This window comes from Natrix helvetica, assembly GCF_964273705.1.
Source record: "Natrix helvetica genome assembly, chromosome: 1".
In the NCBI taxonomy this organism is placed as follows: Eukaryota; Metazoa; Chordata; class Lepidosauria; order Squamata; family Natricidae; genus Natrix; species Natrix helvetica.
The window spans coordinates 308,818,770-308,843,237 of NC_138548.1; the positions used below are offsets into that span (position 1 = coordinate 308,818,770).

General features: G+C 39.7%; 1 protein-coding gene across 3 annotated transcripts in view; it reads left to right on the plus strand.

Annotated features, from left to right (window-relative positions):
• Positions 1 to 24,468, plus strand: part of CACNA2D3 (calcium voltage-gated channel auxiliary subunit alpha2delta 3) — a 631,895-nt gene that overhangs the window by 507,409 nt on the left and 100,018 nt on the right. For all 3 annotated transcript variants that reach the window (XM_081935818.1, XM_081935819.1, XM_081935820.1), the window contains 5 exons: positions 5,864 to 5,947; positions 19,354 to 19,425; positions 20,332 to 20,393; positions 22,971 to 23,038; positions 24,309 to 24,354. In XM_081935818.1, coding sequence (XP_081791944.1) covers positions 5,864 to 5,947; positions 19,354 to 19,425; positions 20,332 to 20,393; positions 22,971 to 23,038; positions 24,309 to 24,354 — 332 coding nt within the window. The remainder of the gene's footprint in view (positions 1 to 5,863; positions 5,948 to 19,353; positions 19,426 to 20,331; positions 20,394 to 22,970; positions 23,039 to 24,308; positions 24,355 to 24,468) is intronic.

Below are 24,468 nucleotides of genomic sequence, written 5' to 3' on the forward strand. Positions count from 1 at the left end.
TATAGATAACGTCTACAACAAAGTTGGGATTTCCGGGGGAGAAAAAGAATATGTTGAAAGTTAGGATATACAATACAATAGCAGAGTTGGAGATCTTCTAGTCCAACCCCCTGCCTAGGCAGGAAACCCTATAATTCACAACACATTGCTTTTTGTTCTACCCTCAGGTGCCTTGGAGAATAGCTTGACTCCCTCTTCTTTGTGGCAACCCCTGAGATATTGGAACACTGCTATCATGTCTCCCCTTGTCCTTCTTTCTATTAAATTAGACATACCCAGTTCCTGCAACCGTTCTTCATATGTTTTAGTCTCCAGTCCCCTAATCATCTTTGTTGCTCTTCGCTGCACTCTTTCTAGTGTCTCCACATCTTTTCTACATCATGGCGACCAAAACTGAATGCACTATTCCAAGTGTGGCCTTACCAAGGCATTATAAAGTGGTATTAACACTTCACATGATCTTGATTCTATCCCTCTGTTTATAGCCTGAAACTGTATTGGCTTTTTTGGCAGCTGCTGCACACTGCTGGCTCATATTTAAATGGTTGTCCACTAGGACTCCAAGATCCCTCTCACAGTTACTACTATTGAGCAAGGTACCACCTGTACTGTACTTGTGCATTTTGGTTTTCTTGACTAAATGTAGAACCTTACTCTTTCTTAGCTTTTCCCTTCTCCTGGCAGGTCTGCGCATTCGCACATCGTGAAAAGGCTCCAGCTATTCTTCTGCCCCACTCTATATCTGACTCTGAAGGCAGCTGATAACTGTTGGACGGCCCTGGCCCCATCTCTGCCTCCTCATCAGAGCCTTCCCCAGGCTCTAGGACTGGCCCATCTTCCTCCCCAACCACCTCACTGTCTGAGTCTGCCACCAGTTCCGCTGGCCGCTGGTGGGCCACAACATCAATCTGTTTTTTCCTAGTTTATGAATGTGATGTTTACCATGAAAGAGAAATCAAATTACTGCTAGTAACCTTCTTAATATGGTATATCTCAACTATTTCAGAAACTGAAACAGAAAAGATGGCATTTAATTTTGTTGTATGAGGTTCAATGACAATAAAGTAAATTAAACCAAGCTAAACTAAACTGCTTTTGTACATATAACATAACATTAAAAAATACAAAGTAAAGAACTACACCAAAGCCAGATATTCCCCCAAAAGAAATAGGAATGTGGCCAAGAGAACAATTTAATGTATGAAATTGGAAACCTCTACACCAACTACAATTTTCCTAACTTTCCACCTTCAGTATATATTGAACTGCCATAATTCCAAATAATATGTTGTTTGGCAATCCCAGGATGAGCAGGGAGCATCAAGCTGGGAATGTGACACGATCTATCCATAATTTACAGGAGTCCTCAATATTATTATCCATAGAACTGATATAATTATTTGCAAAATGATATGTGTGCACTCACACGCTTGCCTGGTAAAGAGCAGCTCACTTCTATAGAAATAGTTTAATGGTTTAAGATACCTTAAGAAACTACGGTAGCTTTTCAAGATCCAGAGATTTAGACTTTGCCTATTATCATCTGTAATTTATATGCTAATGCTCATGTATGTGCACTTAGATCTATCATCAATCATCCCTCTTTATATGACACAGTTCACTGTTGGTTTTTCGTTGTAATAAAGGTTGGGAATTTTACTGCGTGGCAGTTTATCACTGCCAGCTGGCAAAAAACTCTAATCACAAATAACTGGTCTCTATTGCCAACTATAATCTAAGAACGTTTGGATTAAAAATCTTAAATTATACCCTTCTTCTAAATATCTTTATTTAGGGGGAAAATCTCATTCTTTTATTCAACTCAATCTTAATTTTAGAAATTTTCCTTTAAGATCCCTTTCTATGAGATAATATGCTTCATGCCCATCATAAATTCAATATCTCTTATGAGAATGTGGATTTGTGAATATATATATGAGAAAGAAAAATAAAACTTTTTTTAAAAAAAAACAAATTCAATATCTCTGAGTTAAGGACTTTGTGAAGTTAAAAATGACTCTATTTTATAAAACCCAAGATTTTAGAAAATCAATTAGAATTGTGCCAATAATAACACAATCAATCGATCAATCCCTTAAAAGTCAGGCAATTTAATTAAGAATCTGTACTGGTGCCAGATAGATCCCAAGGTGAAAATCATAGGCATGCCAATTTAATGGGGACTTCAGCTCAAATAAATGTAGCAGAAAAAAATATATTTTAGGTCCAAAAGTTGATCTCTCTTTCCTATTCCAATAGTGAATAAAGTTATTTTAGAAAAATTCTCAGGGTTTCTCAGATGCTACATCTGGCTTCTTTTGTAAGTGACCACAACTAGGTAAATGTTTTATCTATTAAGAAATGGCCAATAATACTACCATTCTGTTTTTATGTATTGAAGGATTATTTCCACTGCCTTACTGCTACATTCTGGAATTTTTTGAATCTTTAGTCAAAAATATACCTCTCCTACAGATAATTCTTTTTACTGACTTCATGAACATTTTGCACATAATCTGCATTATTTTAATATACTTGATTTACAAGTGTTTTACAATGTACACTGCATGAACAAATAACTGAGATAATAAACCAGATGTAAATTTAAAGCAGAAATAATTAAAATAAATAAGAAGAAAAGTATCCTTAGCAAACAATTTAAATTATTTGAAGTATCATTTTATTATATATGTATGCATCATATTTCAACTTTCCTCCATAAATAGGGCATAACATAGCATTCTCTCTCTTTATCTCTTTTACCTTCCTTTTGGCTAAAGCAGGCTGCTATAAAACAAGTGGTTTCTAACTGAATGGGGCTATGAACTTGAGTTTAGTCTGACACTAAACTTATAACAAACAGATTTCAGGTGATTCAGTGAAGATTGTCATGGTTGTCACTGAGGAATGCAAATGATGCATTTCAAAGTTGACTGTGATAGAAAGGATCAGACAGGCTTTCCCTCACAAATCTGTGTAATGCTATTTCCAGAATTTATGGTGCGATATTGTAGGCTATGGGCATAGATGTGAATAATGAGAGCAGAGCTTGGCAGGTTTTGCATTCTAACAGGAATCATAAATAATGTTCCTCTAACCTCGATGAAAGGAAGGAGTTGGGAAAAGATATTTCTTTTGGCTCTAGAGGTTGAAGAAACATCAGTAGAGCTACCCAAGCTAGATGTCATTGACTGCCAATACTTAGCTGCTCATTGGATTCTGATCACGGCAGCTTCCCTCTAATAAGTGAAGCAACTTGGACCATTTTTGGGGTGAGAAGCTGACAGCATATAGTCTCCAAATTTTGACAGATTTTCAGCTTCTGTAGATCAGGACTAGAATTGGTAAGTGGAAAAAATCAAAGTATCTGCCATATTTCAGTTGATTTGGACTGTATCAAAGAAAGTTGTTGGGTTGAAACCAGGGGCGGGTTTCTACCGGTCCGGTCTGGAAGCTGTCAAAGCCCATCAAAGACTACCCCCAAAACAAGTTCGCTGGGCACAATATTTCCAAAGGTTCCAATTCAAACTTAAACACATCCCTGCAGGGAAGAACTTGTTGGCAGATGCTTTGTCAAGAAAACCACAGTATGACAGTAAGAAGGAAGAAGTTGTTCACCCCATCATTTCTTCCTCCCACCAAAAGGTGGCCCAAGTCACCACCTGAAGCCAGGATAAACTGATGACAATGATGAAATCGGCACTCCTGACAGACCCGTGGTTCAACAATAACAAGGACATTCTAACGAAGAATGATGGCTTAGGCTGGAAGAGGTCCAAACTGTACGTCCCTGTGGGGTTGAGGCTGGAAGTTCTACAGCAAAGCCATGATGCGAAACTAGGAGGCCACTTTGGATTCCTAAAAATGCTCAACCTCACCAGGCGTCAATTTTGGTGGCCGAAGATGAAATCGGAGGTGGGAGATTACGTAAAAAGCTGTGCTACTTGCAGAACAATGAAAACTTGGCCAGGGAAGCCCCCTGGACTACTACAACGAATGGCCAGCCCTAGCCGACCATGGGAAGAGATCGCAATGGACTTCATCGTCGAGCTCCCAGACAGCAGTGGGAATAGAGTAATCTGGACAGTTATTGATTTGTTTTCCAAGCAGGCTCGTTTCATCGCTTGCTCAGGGTTGCTGTCTGCAAAGAATTAGCAAAAATGTTTGTAAAACACATTTATCGCCTGCACGGGGTACCAAGAAGATCATTTCAGACTGTGGAGTTCAGTTTACCGCCAAGTTCTGGAGAGAGTTCCTGAGATCCATTGGGTCCACATAAGGACTGAGCTCAGTGTTTCATCCCAGAATGGCACAGCAGAAAGGGCCAACGCAATGGTGGAACAATATATCCGGTGTTCTGTGGACTATCAGCAAGACAACTGGTCGGACTTGCTACCCTTCGCTGAAGTGGTGTACAACAATGCGGTCCACAGCAGCGCTGGATTAACTCCTTTCCAGATTACCAGTGGCTTGGAATTTGTTCCCATGCCTGAGTTGCCTAGAGAACCTCCCTCTTTCATGTCTCTGACCGAATGAATGGACACGCTTAAGAAAAGATGGGAAAATATGAAGAATTTCACAGATGTGCCAACATGACTCTCTCAATAAATTGGAACTTTGAGCAATATTTGCTTTGGACTCTGATTTAATTTTGGATGTTATTTGGAATGCTGACATAACTGCTCTTGACTGATGCAGGGACAACTTTGCATGAATAAATTAGGTCCCTCAGAAATAACAAGTGTGAATCTTTTGTGTGTTGCAACTTTAAGATTAAAAACTCCATTTTGAAGCCTAATTGCAACTAATGGATTCAAAATGGCCTTTGAACAGTGTTAATTTTAATAATGAATAACAATCTTTAAAATATAGCCTTGGATTTATTTTCTTAGAAAGCTAGCAAATTCCATTTTAGACATCAGACTTTACACATGGGGAAATTAGTTATTTTTTAGTAAGATCTCTTTGCTGTTGGATGCAGCAGGGGGCAGGATTTTTCTACATTATGAAAACACCATCAGTGTCAACTCATTTGTAACTGTGATGTTTATTTTTTTTTAAAGTTAGATTTACAGTACAACAATACCAGTGTTTATTGTTACATTTCCTTATTGCTGTGTTTCTTGCATTTTTCTCCATGAAAGAACAGATAAAATGTAATATCAAGCAGATAACTAACACCAAACTACCCAGGAGTAGTCTCTTATCTTGTTTAAATAGAAATATATAAACAGTTTGTTGATAACACTCTAGGAAATATAACTTCCTGCCGGGTCTGGAAGAGAAGGTTCAAGATGTCTTTTGCAAGTATGACCAAGGCCTTGCATGTTTTCCATCTGCTGTAATGTGAAGCAGTTTGCTGCCGAATGTAGCTTTAATTTTATGTATAAAGTGTATGGCACAGTGTTTTGTAAGAAAATGAATACTAATCACTATTTTTTTCTTGTTCTATGTTTAAACTATTGCAAGGATACATTGCCAATAAAATCCAATACGTAGGAACAATAATGGAAAAGGCATAGTCTGATTAACAGGACACCTTTTAAATATGCTGTCTCTAACTGCCACAGTCGTGCTGCCTCGATGAGATGGGTTTCTAGTCCAGCATGGAAGGTTGTTTAAAAAAAAAAAAGCATCTTGATATACTCCAAAAGAACAGTTATGCATTTATGCAAAATTGAACATAATGGGAGGTGGGGGTGGGGTGTGAGAGTTGACTATGCCTTTATCAATTTACTAGAAAAATAGAAGTGCCAGGGTTTTTTTTCACCCAGCATCTCATTCTCTCTCTCTCTTTCTCTCTCTCTCTCTCTCTCTTTCCCCCTCTCTCTCTCCCTCTCCCTTCCTCCCTCCCTCTCCCTAGTATGAAGAAGGAAAAAAGCGAAGAAAGCCCAATTACAGCAGCGTTGACCTCTCTGAAGTTGAATGGGAAGACAGAGATGACGTGGTAAGTTCAGTCACTGCTTGACCGAAAAGTCAGCTGCACTCACTGCCAGCCTGACTGAGCAGCAGGAAGAGAAGAAAGATAAATGATAAGCCACTTTTTTTTTTAAAGGGTACTTTTTATTTTTATCTCATTTTGTGTTAGCCCTTTCCCAACAAATATATTTCGGTTATACTTGGCTGATGTAAAGGGTGTTTCCATGATAGTTCAGTTGTGTTTTTAATTTGTGTTCATGTCTCTATATAAGTGTGAGTGTGTTTTTATTGCTTTCGTTGCTGCATTGACCAGCCCGCCTTTCTCTGGTAGTTTAAAGCAGCTGAAGGGGGAAAGATCTCCTTTCATTTCATTCCTACAAAACTCTACTAACTTGAGCTGCAACATTAAGAGAAAAAGGGATCTTCAGTGCAACTAATGGAAGAGAGTGTAACAGAATCAGAGACTTTCTGTATCAATATAGTTCATGAGTTTTCAAGTCTAATGTGCAGAGCCACACTTGTTTCTAACTACCTACTCTGCTAGCTAAATCAGTAAATCACTACGAATGTACAGTAGAAAAATAAAATATCTTTTTTTCCTCACTTACTTTCTTTTCTCAATATATGCTATAAGAATCCTCTTACATCATTCATTATCCTCAAGTCAACCTTTTGTGAGCAGCACATACACAAACCAGTGCTTTCCTAGCGGTATTGATCAAAGGGGCACTGCCTTTGATCGTGGAGGCCTATGGAATCCTTCCTGCTTTACACTTCTTAAGTTCATCTGATGTCTTCTCAAGTCCCCTAAGTTGGTGATCCTCATGGCAGCACATTTGCATAATGTAACTTTATCCTATGACATGGAACCAATGGCGAGAAGCATGTTCTTTTACTGGTTCCTAATGTCCACCATTTAAAGCCCAGTTTCTACTATCATGGAAGGGAAATGGCTTCTTTCTCCCTATTTTCAGCCCTGGCTTTCATCCTAGGATGGGAGTGGGCCAAGACTAGGAAGCAGATTTTAATACAATAGTAGAGTTGGAAGGGACCTTGGAGGTCTTCTAGTCCAACCCCATGCCTAGGCAGGAAACCCTATACCGTTTCAGACAGATGGCTATCCAACATCTTCTTAAAGACTTCCAGTGTTGAGCCATTCACAACCTCTGGAGGCAAGCTGTTCCACTGATTAATTGTTCTAACTGTCAGGAAATTTCTCCTCAGTTCTAAGTTGCTTCTCTCCTTGATTAGTTTCCACCCATTGCTTCTTGTTCTACCCTCAGGTGCCTTGGAGAATAGTTTGACTCCCTCTTCTTTGTGGCAGCCCCTGACATATTGGAACACTGCTATCATGTCTCCCCTAGTCCTTCTTTCTCTTAAGCTAGACATACCTAGTTCCTGCAACCGTTCTTCATATGTTTTAGTCTCCAGTCCCCTAATCATCTTTGTTGCTCTTCTCTGCACTCTTTCTAGAGTCTCCACATCTTTTTAACATCGTGGCGACCAAAACTGAATGCAGTATTCCAAGTATGGCCTTACCAAGCCATTATAAAGTGGTATTAACACTTCATGTGATCTTGATTCTATCCCTCTATTTATGCAGCCTAGAACTGTGTTGGCTTTTTTGGCAGCTGCTGCACACTACTGGCTCATATTTAAATGGTTGTCCACTAGGACTCCAAGATCCCTTTCACAGTTACTACTACTGAGCAAGGTATCATCTATACTGTACCTGTGCATTCCGTTTTTGTTGCCTAAATGTAGAACCTTACTCTTTTCACCATTGAATTTCATTTTATTAGATAGTGCCCAATGTTCAAGTTTGTCAAGATCCTTCTGTATCTTAAGCCTGTCTTCTGGAGTGTTGGCTATTCCTGCCAGCTTGGTGTCATCTGCAAATTTGATGAATTCCCCATTTATTCCCTCATCCAAATCATTGATGAAGATGTTGAAGAGTACTGGGCCTAAAACAGAGCCTTGGGGTACTCCACTGCATACTTCCCTCAATGTAGATGCAGTTCCATTGAGGACTACACGTTGAGTGTGTTGGTCAGCCAGTTATGAATCCATCTGGTGGTGATGCTGTCCAACCCACATTCTTCTACTTTATCTAGTAGTAGGTTATGGTCTACCTTATCAAAAGCCTTACTGAAGTCCAAGTAAACTATATCGACGGCATTCCTCTGGTCCACTAATTTTGTCACTTTGTCAAAGAATGCAATAAGATTAGTCTGGCATGATCTGTTTTTGACAAATCCATGTTGGCTTTTGGGTATTACTTTGTTTGCTTCTAGGTGTTCGCAAATTTGTTGCTTGATTATTTTTTCCAGAATCTTTCTTGGTATTGAGGTCAGGCTGATAGGTCTGAAGTTTCCTGGATCTATTTTTTCCCCTTTTTTGAAGATGGGAACCACATCAGCTCTTTTCCAGTTCTCTGGTAGTTCCCCGGTGTTCTGGGATCTCTGAAAGATATAATTCAGTGGTTCTGAGATCTCGTCTGCCAGTTCCTTCAGAACCCTGGGGTGTAATCCATCCAGTCCTAGTGATTTGAACTCGTCTAGGGTAGACAGGTGCTCATTTACCATTCTCTTCCCAATTTCAATTTGTGTCCCTAATCTAATTTTTGTGGTGCTGCTTTTGATAGGTTGGACTGTTTTATCCCTTTGTATAAAGACAGATGCAAAACATGAGTTAAATAGTTCTGCTTTCTCCCTGTTGCTTGCCACTTTTTTGCCACTTTCTCCTAGCAATGGACCAATTGTTTCCTTAACTTTTTTCTTGTTTTTAACATGTTGGAAGAAGCTTTTTTTTTTTTTGTTAATTTTTACTTTTGTGGCAAGCCTTTCTTCATTGTGAGCCTTAGCTTTCCTCACTTCATCTTTACAGGCTCGGGCTGTTTGCTGATATTATGCCTTAGTTATGTCCCCCCCCCCCCCTTTCCACTTTTTATACTTACCTTTTTTGTCTTTCAGTTTGTCAGATAGTTCTTTATGCAGCCATGCTGGCTTCTTTTGGGAGCTGTTATTTTTCTTCTTCTATTTTTCTATCTTTTCTTCTTCTATTTTTACTAGATTGGTCTAGTCCCAGTCAACTCAAGGACTGCACTAGGCTTGAATGGCCTGTGGAGAGCTACCATTCAGGGCCCATTGGGAAAGGAGACCTGAGGATTCCAAAGGGATGAAACAGTGGCTATGGATATCTGCAAACTAAGAAAAAAAAGTGCCAAGAGAAAGGCCAAACATTGATTTCATAGAAACAATGATAGATCTCATATATGCCTGGAACTACTAATACATTGTACAAGTAGCTAGGGTTGTTTTTCAATATGGGAAAAGGGAATGAATGTTCTAAAGTAAATGTGAGACAGATACATTGTTTTATGATATACACTGCCCTGAGCCACTTATGGGCAGCTGTAGAAAATATTGAATGAATGAATGAATGAATGAATGAATGAATGAATATAAAAAGTTAACTGCATGGCTTACATCATTTTCTATTGCAATCCCACAGGATTCTTGCAGGCTTTAACTAACCATTAAAACAACTAAGAGTACAATAAAAATGATAAAAACCTAACAACCTAAAAGCAACAAAAAGCAATTCAAATCCTAATTATTTATTTATTACATTTATACCACACTGCAATTCCTACATGATTCTAGGTGGTTTTACAGAATATGAAAACTATTAAAACATCCACTGTACCATACAAATAATAAAAAAATCTACCTTTTTTTTTTAAAAAAAAAATTAAATTCAAGAATTTGATGTTCCCAGGAAGATTTCCACCTACCAGCTGCTTTCAGATGATCACCAAGGTCAGAATTGACCTTAGCCCTAATGGGAGGCATTCCAGAGGGTCAGCACTCCTAATAAGAAATAGCAGCTCATTCAAGCCCACACCTTCTTTAAATGGAGAATCATCTGCCATCTAAACTGAATTGGCTAGATCAATTCTAAGGGAGGAACATGGTCCTTCCAAAATGAGGTTACTGATGGAGGTGAGATGAGTAAGAAGCAAAAGTTTAAAAAGCCATATGGATTCCAAAACTCCTTTGCTTTGGTCTCTTTAGTAACATTGAGACAGCAGAACCACAACAAAAATCTGTGCCAATTTTTGCCGAGACAGTTCTATCTCTCTTATGCTATATTCTGAAATATCAGAAGCTTGCTACTGGTATTTGTAAGATGAAATGCATTTTGTTCTATATCCAGGTGACAGATTCACTATGTTCATGTTGTCCATCAAATGTGTTATTTGTTAACTTTTGCAGTCTTATTCTTTTTGTTCTAATCAAACTCCATATTGCTTCTTTCTGGTCATTCTGCAGTTCCCTTCAATGCCATTCTGTATTTACAAGTCAATTTTCTGCTATACTGTATCAAACGTTTTCCTTATGTCCATGACTTAACCTTTGTCTGTTTTTCTGTTACTTCCTCCATAAATCTGATATTTAGGGCATGTTTCATTTTGTGCGAATCCAGGCTGACTGTCCTTAATTAAATCGTAACGTTCCAGGTGTTCTCCTTTTGGTTTCTGTTATTTAGCTTTTCCCATAACGTCTGTACCAACTAAAGTCATGCCTTCATGTCTGCCTTTTCACAAATCTTTCCTTGCACCCTTCTCATATATCAGCAGTACATTAACAGCTCCTGCATCCTTCCAAACTCCAATCATTTCGGAGAGGTTTTGAATATATCAACAGAGGTTTCCCATATTTACAGTGTCACGTCTTTCTGAAATCTGGGATCCATCACGTATCTCTGCCTCTGGAGTATTGTCAGTATTCAAATGCAGACGTTTCTTGATCACTTTTCTCTGACTCAAGTTTCTGTCTGCCGCCTTCTCATGTGTGTCTGTGTGTGTAGGTGTCTATGCACATTTCTGCCTTGTCAACCTACCTTACTCAGGGCTTAAATCACAATATTATTCATGAATCATAATAACCTAAGCAATGTCTGCCTTTACTGTTAACTAATTTCTCCCGTTTTCTGTGTCTCTTCAGGTCATACTGCCTGTATATTTTGACACTTGTGGTCTCAATTCAGAGAGACACATTTTGAATGCTTTCCATGTTTGTTCCTGCAGTTTCAACTTGAATAGTTGTCTTTAAGAGTATACCATTTTATATATTTTTTTAAAAATATATATTTTGGCTTATTTTTAAGATTATAATTGAAAATTAAATTGACCAGCTCAAAATGTCTAATTTTCACAACCATTGGTGTTTCCTGGTATTTCAACAAAGCAAAGCAAACCTCTCCTCTGTACTTACTGGAACTTTCTGAGGAGTTAGCAGAGTGGGGTGTTGAGTAGATGCTCTAGAGCAGGGGTATCAAACTCATGTCATCATGGTGGCATCATGGGACATATCAGGACTCCCCCCCTTCGCTAAATTGCGCGTGGCCAGCATATGACGCATTTGGCCTGCGGGCCGGGAGTTTGACAGCCCTGCTCTACGGTGACTGAAACAACATTAAAACATTTATAAATAAATATATGCAAAAAAAAATGCATGTCAGACTGGGACTCAGACTTTGCTGTGCTGAAGTGTCCTTCAGAATGCTGAATCTGTCAAATGATCTCCAGAGGAACCTACCCAATGCCTCATTCTAAAGAAGGATCACCAATAGTAGCCTCCGTTAATTGCACTAAAGACCCCTCCCAAACTCTTTAGTTATTGTGGTGGTGGTAAATGCCACAACACAAAAGTGACCAGAGACCAAAATAACCAGATATCATAGCAGCCTTCTGAATGCCTCTCCTGCCAAGTACAAATAACTTCTTATTGTCCTAATCTATTTCCATGATTGCAGTTGTCCTTACTTTGTTTTGGATACATTACATTTATCTTATTGACTAGTATGAAACAAGCAGAAGAGCAGTCCAGTAATCAACTGAAGGAAAACTATTCTGTATTTTGAATCCTGTTTCTGGAAGATATTTGGATGAGAATAGCTATATTCAGTATGCTTTGGAGTTCTTTCTTTCAAAGACCTAGCACTGGAAAACAGTTTTTCTGGGAAAATTCAAGATAAATCTTGAACATTGTTATTAAAACAACCAGGAGAAATAGACAGATACAAATATGGTAGCCTCTGGATTAATTAGATATGTTGGCTGGGATCGGTACAGTTGTAGTCCAACCCACCATGGGAGCACCAGATTGTGGAAGACCAGATAATAAAATAAATTGGATATTATCAAATAGAATCACCCCAGGTATGCACTTAGTTCTCATTAAAGTGATAACTCTGTTTTCTTAACTACACTGCCTCTGATTTGTAGATGAGGCATACAAAAAAAGTCAAACCATATATAGAAGTGACACTTTTTAGTTCTAAAAAGGAGACAGAGTTTATGTTTATTTCATTATGTGGGGATTGTTTTATTTCAGAGAATGAAATAACCTGTGTCCCAAATACCCACTAATAAGTTTAAAGTTATTTAATCCAGCTATACCTTTACCACCTCAGTGAGAACTAGGCTGCAGATGCATTTGGATGTATACTGGCATCAAGTATCTTCTAGTGAATTGCTAAATGCCTATGGAGATTCTTAGTCGTCTCGGTCATGGTTGTCCGAAGGTGCTTTTCAAGAGGCAACTGGAGTTTGTTGTTTTTAATTTGAAGAAAAAAAGAGGGGGGGGAGTGCAAATGTGTGTGGAGATTTCGTGGCTGCAGGATGTTTTCTATCCGGTGTCCCTTCACTATTGAAGACACGCGCAGGCTGTTGGGAATGAGCCTGTGTTGTCTGCCTCTCAAACTGAAGTGCAAATGGTTCCTATAGTCTGCAGTTTTTCTGGAAATCTATTTACACCATTCGAAGGGTGTTCATCCCAAAGTGCATAGCTAATTTGCACATTTTCACTATTCAGGTGACCCTGAGGTCACAGATAAACCTCTAGATGGCGTGTTGGAAGAAATGTCCTTCTGGGTTCAGTTCCAAGTGGGGAAAAGGCACTGGGAATATGGAGGCTGCTTGGAAAGGTGGTTTAATGGTAGGCAGGATCACATGGCTTGAGTTCCTGAACAGAAAAGTGGGTCACATGCTTCAAGAATTTGGGTGAAGAAGAAAAGAGGAAGAAGAAGGAGCTTGTTGGGGTTTTATACTCTGTTCGGCCCCACCTCTCTGTTTCCTGTTCCTGTGTAAGAAATGTATTTTGATTGGTTGTCAGACTCCCATGGGGCCATGCAGGAGCAATTCTCTGGGCCAGCGATGGCGAACCTTTTTTGGCTCGCGTGCCATAAGTGGGGGGGAGCGCAGGGGGCTAGTGTGCGGGTGTGCCACACCCATAAGTCAATGCACGACCCCCCAGTGCGCATGTACGCACTACAGGTGCTCCCCCCATTTTTTGCATGCTTTTTTTGCCCTCCCCAGGCTCCAGAGGCTTTATAGGAGCCTGGGGAGGGCAAAAACAGCCTCCCCCGGAAGCCCTCCGAAGGCTTGAGGGACCTTCAGGATGCTTCCCTGAAGCCTCCGGAGCAGTCAAAATGACCCTCCGAGCAAACCGGAATTCCGTTTCCAAACTTTTTTGCACTCCAGAGGCTTCAGGGAAGCTCATGAAGTCTCCGGAGGGCCTCTGGGGGGGAGGCTCTTTTTGCCCTCCCCAGGCTCCTATAAAGGTTCTGGAGCTGGGGAGGGCGAAAAATGGCTTTAAAAAAGGGTGAACTCAGCTGGCCAGCGCTCACATGCGCGCTGGCCAGCTGACAGGGCAGCGCCTCGTGAGCCCTGACAAATGGCTCCGCATGCCATAGGTTCGCCATCACTGCTCTAGGCTGTGTTTTGAGTCCAGGTTTGAGTTTCCAGATGCCATGTGGTGAGTGGGGTAAAGGGCTAATACTATCATGCCTTAATCCCATCACCCTGGATCTGAAGGGGAGGGGTCTTCGTTATGTACAATTAACAAAGGTGGGGGCTATTAAGAGTGAGTCTGTTTCCTGACTAAAAACATGTTTCCCCATTTCTTATCCAGGGAAATATATTCCCCCTTTTCAATATTTCCCAGGATATTTCATTTTTCTAGGAGTGGGGTGGGTGCTAACTTCCTACAGTCTCAATAACTCTCTAAAAGAATACAAATGACCAGCTGTCTGCAAGGAATATAAATCCTTCCATTCCCCACAATCAAGTCAGAGCTGAAGAAACTTCTTGGATGAAAATCTTCAAAATAAAAACAAGAAAGTCCAGTTGTCTCCCGAAAAAGCATCTTTTGGACAACCATAACTTGGATAACTGAGACTCTCCATAGACATTTAGCTATGCACTTTGGGATGAATACCCTTAGAATGGTGCAGGAGTATGAACAGATTTCAAGAAAAACTGCAGATTACAGGAACCATTTGTGCTTCAGTTTGAGGTGCAGACAACACAGACTCATCCCCAACAGCCTGCACCTGTTGTCCAACAGTGAAGGTACACAGGGCAGAAAACATAGTGAATTGTTACAATATAACTGTGGAAATTTTGTCATCTGCATATCAAATGAAGGTGGTCTATCCTAATTTCACTCTATTGTCTGTCTATGAAATTTTGTTGTCATATTTCAAAATAGATGCTTTTATGTAATATCAGAATATCAAAACTGGGCCTTACTGCTTTCTTCAAGCTACTTTTGTACTTTTGCTGATTTTTTCACTGGCAGTTCTTGTTCTACAAACTTGCTTACCAGTTGCACATAGACTGTTATCTTTGGAGGGAAGGCCTCTACTCAGCAAGTAAGGCAGAGGCACTTTTCTGCCATACTGAAGGACATGAGAAGGGATGTTACCTGTCCTGAAATGTTGGACTGTTACAATGTAACTTGCTCTAAGAATTAGCCAGCGAACTTCCCATCAGTTATATGATTTCCTAGGCATATTCTCATAACTGGGCAGGGAATTAGCAGTGATGATATAGTTAATTACTGTAGGAACCCATAACTGCAATAGATGGATTTCCATCCCTGAAACCTATGTCATTCAGAATATCATAACTGTTCTGCAAAACCTAACAGATATGTTGTTTGTAACAGGGACAATGGATATAACTTGCAAGAAGCTGGATTCCTAAAATAGTGCCAGGGACATGTTATTGGAATGTCCCAACAGAGAAGGATTAGAGGAGGGCCAAGTGACATTCTATTAAGTCAGTGCTTAGGAAATGTCTATATTTCCTTGGCATCACTTTGTTAATGTGGAACTCCGTAGTAGCCATTTTGTGAAAGTTCTCATAATACATGAGAAATTACAAATTTATCTGCCCTAAAAGATTGGAGACTTGAAGTACAGTATGTTAAATTAATCCAGAAGCAGGCAACGGGATGTACATATACTCAGGTATGCCCAGAGATTATTCTTTCCCGGTCCCCTAACACTCCTGGTTTTAAAAAAGAAAACCCAAAATATGCTGGTTTGATTCAAAGCAGAATAGCAGCTTCTAATTTCATTTTTTACAATTGACCTAGACCAGGAGTGTCCAACCTTGGAACTTTAAGACCTGTGGATTACAATATCCCAGAAATCTCCAGCCAATTCTAGTAGTTGAAGTTTTAAAGTTGCCAAGGTCAGTCATCCCTGCCTAGACCCTACACTGACCCACAGAATACTTTCTTTGGAGCTATGCTCACCAGCCATCAAAAAGTGTAAAATATGTTGAGGTGGCAAGCAGAAACATCAGTCAGGAGTGTTTCTTTGTAAGGGGATCCATAGCATCCTTTCAAAATTATTAATGGCTGCATAAGATTTCTTGCCCCAAATGAAGCTGTCTATCTGTGTTCTTATTCTCTAAATGGCTCTCTATCAGAATGGCTTTTAAATAAATTAATGGAAGCATAACTTCATTTACTGACATTCACTATTTCTTTTATAATGATCTTTTTAAAGAGCTTTATGCATGGAAGTTGGTGTTTTATTATTTTAGCAACAATACTAATGTGGGAAGAAAGATGTCCCTCGTTCATATCACTAGACATTTAATTTAATCTCCATAGAGGTAGCAAAAGAAAAATCTACAGAATAGATGAAAAACTGTTATCCCAAGCCAAAAACTATATTCAGGGGGTTAAAAAAAAAGAGAGATCTTATTCCCATATGCATACTTGATCTTAAAAGCTTGGAGAGTTTCAGAGGCCCTTTTTGTAAATTTGCGACTTGCCTGAGGGTTGTGTGGGAGTGGAATACTGCAGGCTCTGAGATGGAGAAAAATGAGAAACATGTTAAAGATAAATGGAACAGTTCTTTAAACATTAGAAAGTAGATTGGTAATTAAGACCAGCTCTCCAAGTCCAAAACCACAAAAATTAAAAAGGGAAAATACTTCCAGAATTGCATATTACACATTACATTTTATATTTTTTTAAAAAAAAGCTTCAGTAAAATTTATTTTGTTTGATAAGGCCTATAGCAAAAAACATTTTTTATTTTTTTACACTTGTTTGTGGAAGAAGATAGTGGGCTCAAATCAAGATGCTCCCAAATGGGGAAAAAATGCTAACAATGCAGTTTTCATTTGATCAGCTTTACTCAGATTTTTCACAAGAATAAAACAGTTATTTTACTGACAAGCAAGCTTTGCTCCCCTGTGCTTTTCAGCCTTGAAAGACTGCCTTTAACTTCAAGAAAATGATCACTGTAAATTGTCAAGAGCAAAGAAATGTCATGTGGCCCTATCAAGTATCTGTAGAATTAGAGTACCAGAGAATTAGAAGGCCACTAAAGTCCGATTGCCCCATTCAATAGAGGAAACTGAACTTAAGCATCTCCCCAAAGATGGTTATCTAACCACCTCTGCAATAGATAGGTCCACTTTTTAAATGGAAATAAAAGCTGCAAGGAGCAAGGCATGATGAATAGAATTCAATTTTCTCATATGATTGGATATGATCCTCTGGTTCGGATTTAATGTTGGAGCTCTGGACTGGACCTGTCTCTCTGAAAACACAGTAACACATTTTTTTTGTGAGACAGGCTACACTTATTTTAACTGATATTTAAACTTGAATTGTTATACTGCATTGTAAATTAATACAAACACAAGTTGTAGAAGCAGTATGATCTAGTTTTTAACTTCCTGACAGCTCACCTTTGAGTCAACAATGAACTGAAGTACAACATGCTTGGGAGAGGCTCTTTACAACAGCTACATATACTTGGTCTGAATTAGATATTATATCATGCAGGAATCTATGGTACCTATAGAGGGTGCTACTAAAATTCTTGTTGTCATGATCTTTAATTGGGCAAAGTGCTGCATCATAGAGCAACAGTTTTTGAACTGAGGCTCTTTAGATGAGCTAGCTTACAGAATGTGGCCATGACTCTTGAGGGAATGGAATTTGGGGAAAACTTTGGCTGCTTCAGTGCTACTAGCTGCTGCTGAACTTACTGGATTGCTGCTGTGATCATGTGGTCTTCGTTTTCAATGTTGCATGACAACCAGTCTCACAATATTCCCAGCCAGTCTCACAATCCCTTGCTCCCTCCCCACCGAGCAGCAGCCACATACCCTTCCTGGGGAAGGGAAGGGAAGGGAAGAGGAGAAAAGGGGGAATATTTCTGATACCTCCTGCTAGTTTCTCACAAGAAAAGTACAAAGCTGGCAGAAGTGCAAAGTCATTCCCATTCCCATTGCCTTTTTTTTTTTTTTTTGCCCACGCATGCTCATTCTGTTTAGGTTAGGCAATATCTCTAAAATGATGACCTAACAAAAGGCACAGATTGTCTGATTCAGATTAAAGGGGTGGGTGGGCTGGAAATGCTTCAGAGCTCACAAGAGGATTAATGTAGCAATGTAGACAGATCTTTAAAGCAGTTACATCTCCTTGGGATCACCTGCCTGTTCTCTGTAGTATGATCCAGGAGAAAGATAGCTTTGATCTAAGTTATTGTTGTCAAGTACTACTTGTGTGTGCCAGTGGTAGGTTGCAGGCGGTACACCCCGGTATGAGTGTACCGGTGCCTGCTGGGAGCACCGGGTACCGTTCCGGTGCTCCAGAGGGTCTATCCGCCCGCCCTCGTTCCTTACCTGTATTTGAAGGAAACAGGCCTTCTGCGCACGCACACGCAGCATACGATGCCTGCACGGCGCTCCACCGAGCAGCTGGAGTGTCGCAGAGCATCGCAGGAGGTATGAACTCATGCGCGCGTGCTGCGCACGTTCATGTAGTGCCTCCGGGCTCCGTTGCACCATACCGGTTGCAATGGGTTCCGGAACCTACCACTGGTCTACACACTCTTTTAAGTAGCTTCCTATTCAAAGCGCTAATATGTTGTATAAGTCATCCTATCCAACCTAATGACCTCCAGATGTGTTAGACTCAGGGCCAAATGATTTTTTGTATGTCACATCATCACGTAGCAAAAAATGTACTTTATATCATTAGCATTTATGTAATTTAAGTAATTAACATTACTTGCATGGTGATATAATGGCAAACGTGATATTACTGTGGCTTCTTCTAGACACCCAGTTTGATTGGGCTTTAGTTCATGTAATCTGTAAATCAAGACTACATAAAAATAGATTTTAAATTAATTTACTTGATTTGTCTGAAAAAAAAATCTTGGTAGTTTCTGAGGATGGGACATCATTAGACTTCTTTATTTGGCTGCTTAATTTCAAAGTTTAAAGGCAAGATAACCGTATTTAGGGAGAAATGCAGGAATGTTTTGTATGAGAGAGAAAGAGAAAGAAAGCACCACCATATCATGTACCATACTTAAGGAATCTCTTGGGTTATGAATTTGTGCATTCACTCCAAACATATACATGAATCATAATGATTTTTGTCTTTTAGCCTGCAACTAACTTTTATTTTCACCTTTACTTGCCTGCTGGTAAAGGTTACCAGTTTTAATTTCCTTTCAAAACTAAGCTTTCCAAGCAGTGCTGTGGTGGCATAGTGGTTAAAATGCAGTACTGTGGGCTACTTCTGCTGACTGCCAGCTGCAATTTGATTTTTACTGGCTCAAGGTTGACTCAGCCCTCCATCCTTTGGAGGCCAGTAAAATGAAGACCAAGATTGTTGGGGGCAATATGCTCACTCTGTAAACCGCTTAGAAGCAGTTACTGTAAACTGTGAAGCGGTGTATAAGTGCTGAGTTAATAATATAACTGGAGTGGTACTTTCAGTCTTGGATTACTATAACTTGGGACCCAGGCTCAAATCCCATTTCAGCCATGTTTATTTTATAATCTATTTTTCAACATGCTGCTTTTAGAACCTCTTAGACTAAATTCCCAGCATTTTCAGCCAAATAATCTTTGACTCTGGAAGTTGTGATGCAGGAATATATAATGGCCATGTATGATAGCTAAACAAATTAGAGTGGAAAGAATGCACGTGTACCTATTCTTCATGTGGTCCAAATATCTTTTAAAATGAAGACATATATAAAGAGAAAAACAAGATGTTGTCTTATTTTTTTTAATTTCTTCTTTTTCTATTTAAGCTTCGAAATGCAATGGTGAATCAGAAAACAGGAAAATTCTCCATGGAAGTGAAGAAAACAGTGGACAAAGGGGTATTTTGTATAGGCAATTCTTTGCCAACAAAATGTAAAAACAAAATTATATACTCATGTTTTATTACCGTATTTATTCGAGTATAACGCGCAAAATTTTCTACCAAAAAAAGAAATCAAAGTTTGGGTGCGCATTATAAACGAGGGCTGGGGTGGGGTGGCAGTGGCGGCCGGTCAATTGAGGGCGCAGGCGAATTGTAAATTCGCACTGCGCCTTTTCCGGGCTGCAGCCGCTCACTGTACGCGAGGGCGAAGAAAAAAAAAAGTCCCCTCGTCGCATACAGTGGGCGACCCGAACTGGGGGTGAGAATTCTTATTATCCGCTGTATGGTCGCCGCTTCATTTCCTCGCCTCGCTCACACCTTACGGCATCAGCAATAAAATGGACGGCACAGAAGACGACCTGCTGTGGAATTCAGACTCAGAAGAAAGCGAAGAAACTGGAGAAACAGATGTTCCTGCCAACTGGGATACTGATGAAAAATTAACTCGAGAAGAATGGGAACAACTCTTTAGTGTATCTGATGATGAATCTGACTTTGAAGCATTTTAAATAAATATTGTTACCGGTAATTTTATTTCGGTATTGTGTTTATACCAGTTTACGTTGTCAATAAATGATTTTTATCATGGCCGCACGTGTTCAACAACGTTTTTTTGTCAATTACAATGCTTGGTGTGAAACAAAATTTTATACCAATTTTTAATCGAAAATTAGGGGTGCGCGTTATACACGTGTGCGCGTTATACTGGAATAAATACGGTAAATGTAGATGAATTTTGAATGTTTGCATGTCTCTCTGTTATGCTACTATTAATCTTGCTCTAGATTACATGTTTGATTTTTTTTTATTCAAACCTGCCAAGCTTTTCATATTAAGCTTTTTTCCCCTCTCTTGTATCTAGAAGCGAGTGTTGGTGATGACAAATGACTACTATTATACAGATATCAAGGGGACCCCTTTCAGGTAAAGCACCTCACAATAAATGGAATATTTCATCAGGCTTATTGCAATCGCATTTCTACAGGCCTCATGAGCTCATTAAAAGCTTATCAGAAGAGGCTGACAATAAAACGGTCCCTGAATGATGCTGAAAAGAGCAAGGAAAATCGCTTTCCAGTGTGCTTTTTCAGGTTTATTCAAAAACCGAAAATTTATGAAAGATAAATTGCCTGACCATATCCCAGACCTGTCATTCAGAAGGCACTCCATTCTGTGCTCTGTTAAGAAACTTACTTCCTATCTCCAGCTAAGTTTTCCCTGCCATTAATGAAAGCCTACACGGTTATTTGTACAGGGCTAAAAGAAATGCATTTGTATGCACGCTGTAGATTAGGTGTGGCTAACAGAATATTACAAATACACACTTCTAGGACACTGGCACCTTCGTTATAAATCTGTAGTCCCCATCACTATCTACAGGCAGTTCCTTTTGCCTCAGTCACACATACTCAAAGGCTCAGAGAGTCACGCACACACTCCGAAATGTTATTCATTTGTTATAAGCAATTACATGAAGCATAAACACATCTTGTACTCAAAAGAAGGAAGAATGACTGCAGTGTTTCACTAAAACGTTTCCCATCCACAAAATAATTAAACAATATCCAGACTAGTAACACTGATCCAGTGATGCAACACTTAGTGAGCATAGATGCACTAGCAAATAAAATGATTAAAATTTATTTGTACAGAGCTTAGTTCTACATATTCATGGAATGCCTGTTCCGGTAACTGAACCGCAATTCAAATCCAAAGCACGACACAGTCCATATGCAGTTCTTTTCATAGTGTAATTGTGCCTTTAGTGAGCAGGCTGGAGTTCATTTCTGGCTGCGACACTGACAGGCACCCAAGACTGTCTACTTGTAATAAACCAGCGCTGCTTAACGAAACATTAGAGCTTAAACATATGCACCAATCAGGGATTAGTCAGGTGGTAGGACTGATGCCAAGAGGACCATACTAACTTACACTGGAGACAAGACTACATTGTTTAGGCAAGGTCCATAAGAGGCCTCAGTAGCCCATCAGGTGAACATAGCCCAATATCTAAAACTCATTTCCGTAAGCTAAGTCATTTTGAAAACTTCCTGTATGAAGCAGTTGCTCAGAAAACTCAAGGTTCTTCTTTCAGTTCAAGCATGAATTCTCCTGATGCTTTTGGGCTATCTTCCCACAAGGCAGATGTTCATGAAATAGACGTGAGTCCAAATGCAGAAAACTGTTGAGTCTTCAGTGCAATTTCTTCTCTTTTCTCCTTTGTCAATTCTCCTCTGTCAAGTGCCTAACTTTCTCACATTGTCTTCGGTTGAAAGTAGTAGATGTGATTTAAAATTCCACACATAACTTTTGCATCATATCTGCAGATTGAAGAATTTGCTGAACCTTACATACATAAAATCGGTATCCAATTCACAAATTGGATCAGATTCCAAAATGAGAATAATGTGCTTTTACTCTATTGGTTTCTTCTAGTCACCTGCGCTACAGGTAGTCCTCGACTTACAATGGTTGATTTAGTGACCATTCAAGGTTACGACAACACTGAAAAAGTGACTTATGGTGGGTTTTCTGCACTTACAACTGTTGCAGCATTCCCTTGGTCACGTGATCAAAATTCAGACACTTGGCAGCTGACTCATATTTATGACGGTTGGAGTGTCCCAGGTTCACATGATCCCATTTTGCAGCAAGCAAAGTCATTGGGGAAGCCAGATTCGCTTAACAACTGGGTTACTAACTTAACAGCGTCAGTCATTCACTTAACAACTGTGGCAAGAAAGTTCATAAAACATGGCAAAACTCATTTAGCAAGTGTGTCACTTAACAACAGAAATGCTGGGCTCAATTGTGGTCGTAAATCGAGGACAACCTGTACAGTCAAATCAGTACTTTCAAAAATGTAAGAAACGTTTTAAAAATGCAACAGTTATCTCAACCCTCCGTAGTGCTGCCCTTAGTATTTTATGGGAAAGAGCCCATGGCAATACTGTTTCCATCACAACAATATTAAGCAAGGTTAACATATGTAACCAAGAAATTATGCCAAGTGTGTCATTAAGCTCCGATTTTCACATTCTTGGATTTCCTTGCTCTCAGCAGCTCTGCTAGCTCTTATACTATCAGTAAGGATTATTTTCCATACAGATGATTTTCATTTGTATGAAAACGGCCTCCTCCCCTGGAAAGCCTGTGGGCAGATTCTTCACTTGGCTGAACAACACTGACCTTGGTGAGTGTTCATTTGAGAGAGAGAGAGAGAGAGAGGGAGAGGGAGAGAGAGGGAGAGGGAGAGAGAGAGAGAAGGGTTTATTGCACCCCTAATAAATATACACAGTCCGTGGCTGCTAGCACAACAAACATAAAATGGCATCAACGTGGCTGGTTGGCCAAGACATGCAACCACCAAGGTCTTAGAAACAAAACAGAATTGTTTCTAGTGCAAGAATTAAAACCTTAGGGAGTAATTATCTTTTCTTGTATTTTCTAGCTTTGTTTATGCCACAGTTTTTATGGTCTGCTTTTTGTTTATCTGCACAGTTTAGGTGTGGCTCTGTCTAAAGGACACGGCAAATATTTTTTCAGAGGGAACGTGACAATAGAAGAAGGTAATGCTTGATTGGCTCAATCAGATCCCTATAAACCATGTTGTTGTGCTGATAATAAGGAGCTCTGGGTACACAAATCAACAAATTTGACATCTGTGTACCTGAATGTATATTTGTGTGCAAATGGTAAAGATGTTTGGCTTCTGAGTCTAGCATGCAGCCCCAAAATTTCCCATTACAATGCTAATGGAGTCCATTTCAGGTTCTTTACTTTTTTCTTTCAGAATTGCACATAGATACTTACTGACACAAACCTATGGCCGTGATGGTGAACCTATGGCACACGTGCCAGAGATGACACACAGAGCCTTCTCTGTGGGCATGAGCGTCATCGCCAGCTGCTCTTTTGATTTCCGGTGTACACATGTGCGCTGGCCAACTGGTGTTTGGGTTTCTGGTGCTCCGACATGTGGATGCTGCATGCGTTCCAGTTTGGCCACTCAGTGCCAAAAAAGTTCGCCATCACTGACCTATGGTGTCAATAATACTAGGGCTGAAGCATTGATTTGATCCTTTAGACCAGGGGTGTCAAACTCATGTTGTCACGGCGGCATCACATGACGTATTGGGACTTTTTTCCCCTTTGCTAAACCGGGCGTGGACATGGCCAGGGCGTGACACATCTGGCCCGCGGGCCACGAGTTTGACAGCCCTGCTTTAGACAGCATTGCAAATTGAGAGGGGGAGCTTTCATTTTCTTGTGGCCATGCAGTTTTGAAATCTGCAGCACCTGAACGTAACTGGTGTATGCAAAAAGTGTTAGCTTGCATTCTGAGATGGAATAAAATGAATTGAATTCAAAGCTGGAAAAATAGCAAACTGAGTGGGGGGGGGGTCAAACTTGGGAGATTGTTTATCCCTAACTATTCAGTTAAATCTAAGCAAGAGAAGATCATAAGTGCACAAAACGACAGAAGCTAGGCAGCTGCAAGACACCTGCATAATCTGCTGTTCCCTTGATGTTATGTGGCAATAGATGCTTCAATCTATAAAAGATAGGAGGACATTAGGAGGGAAAGTCACAAAAAGGCAAAGAGAAGAAGATTGGAGTAGAAAGCTGCAATAGATGAATTAGAATTTCCTATATATTTGTCAGTCACTGATTGAAGTATACCTAGTTACCATCATTCATTAAAGTATATTGAGGAGGTTTTGTTGCATTTTTTTTTAAAGAAGGAAGGCTTTTTGACTTCTATGAATGTTACTCAAAGATTGAACTGGGACTGGTGTGTGCTCCAGAGTAAATCTCTATCATTTATTCTTCTTTCAGGATTACATGATTTAGAACAGCCTGATGTCTCTTTGGCAGATGAATGGTAAATCTGCATGCAATTGACTTGTGATGCTCTTTCTGTCTGTACTTGGTGTTCCCACTCCCCACTTATGGAAAGACAAAGGGAGATCGGGCATACTAACATTTGTTACTGTTA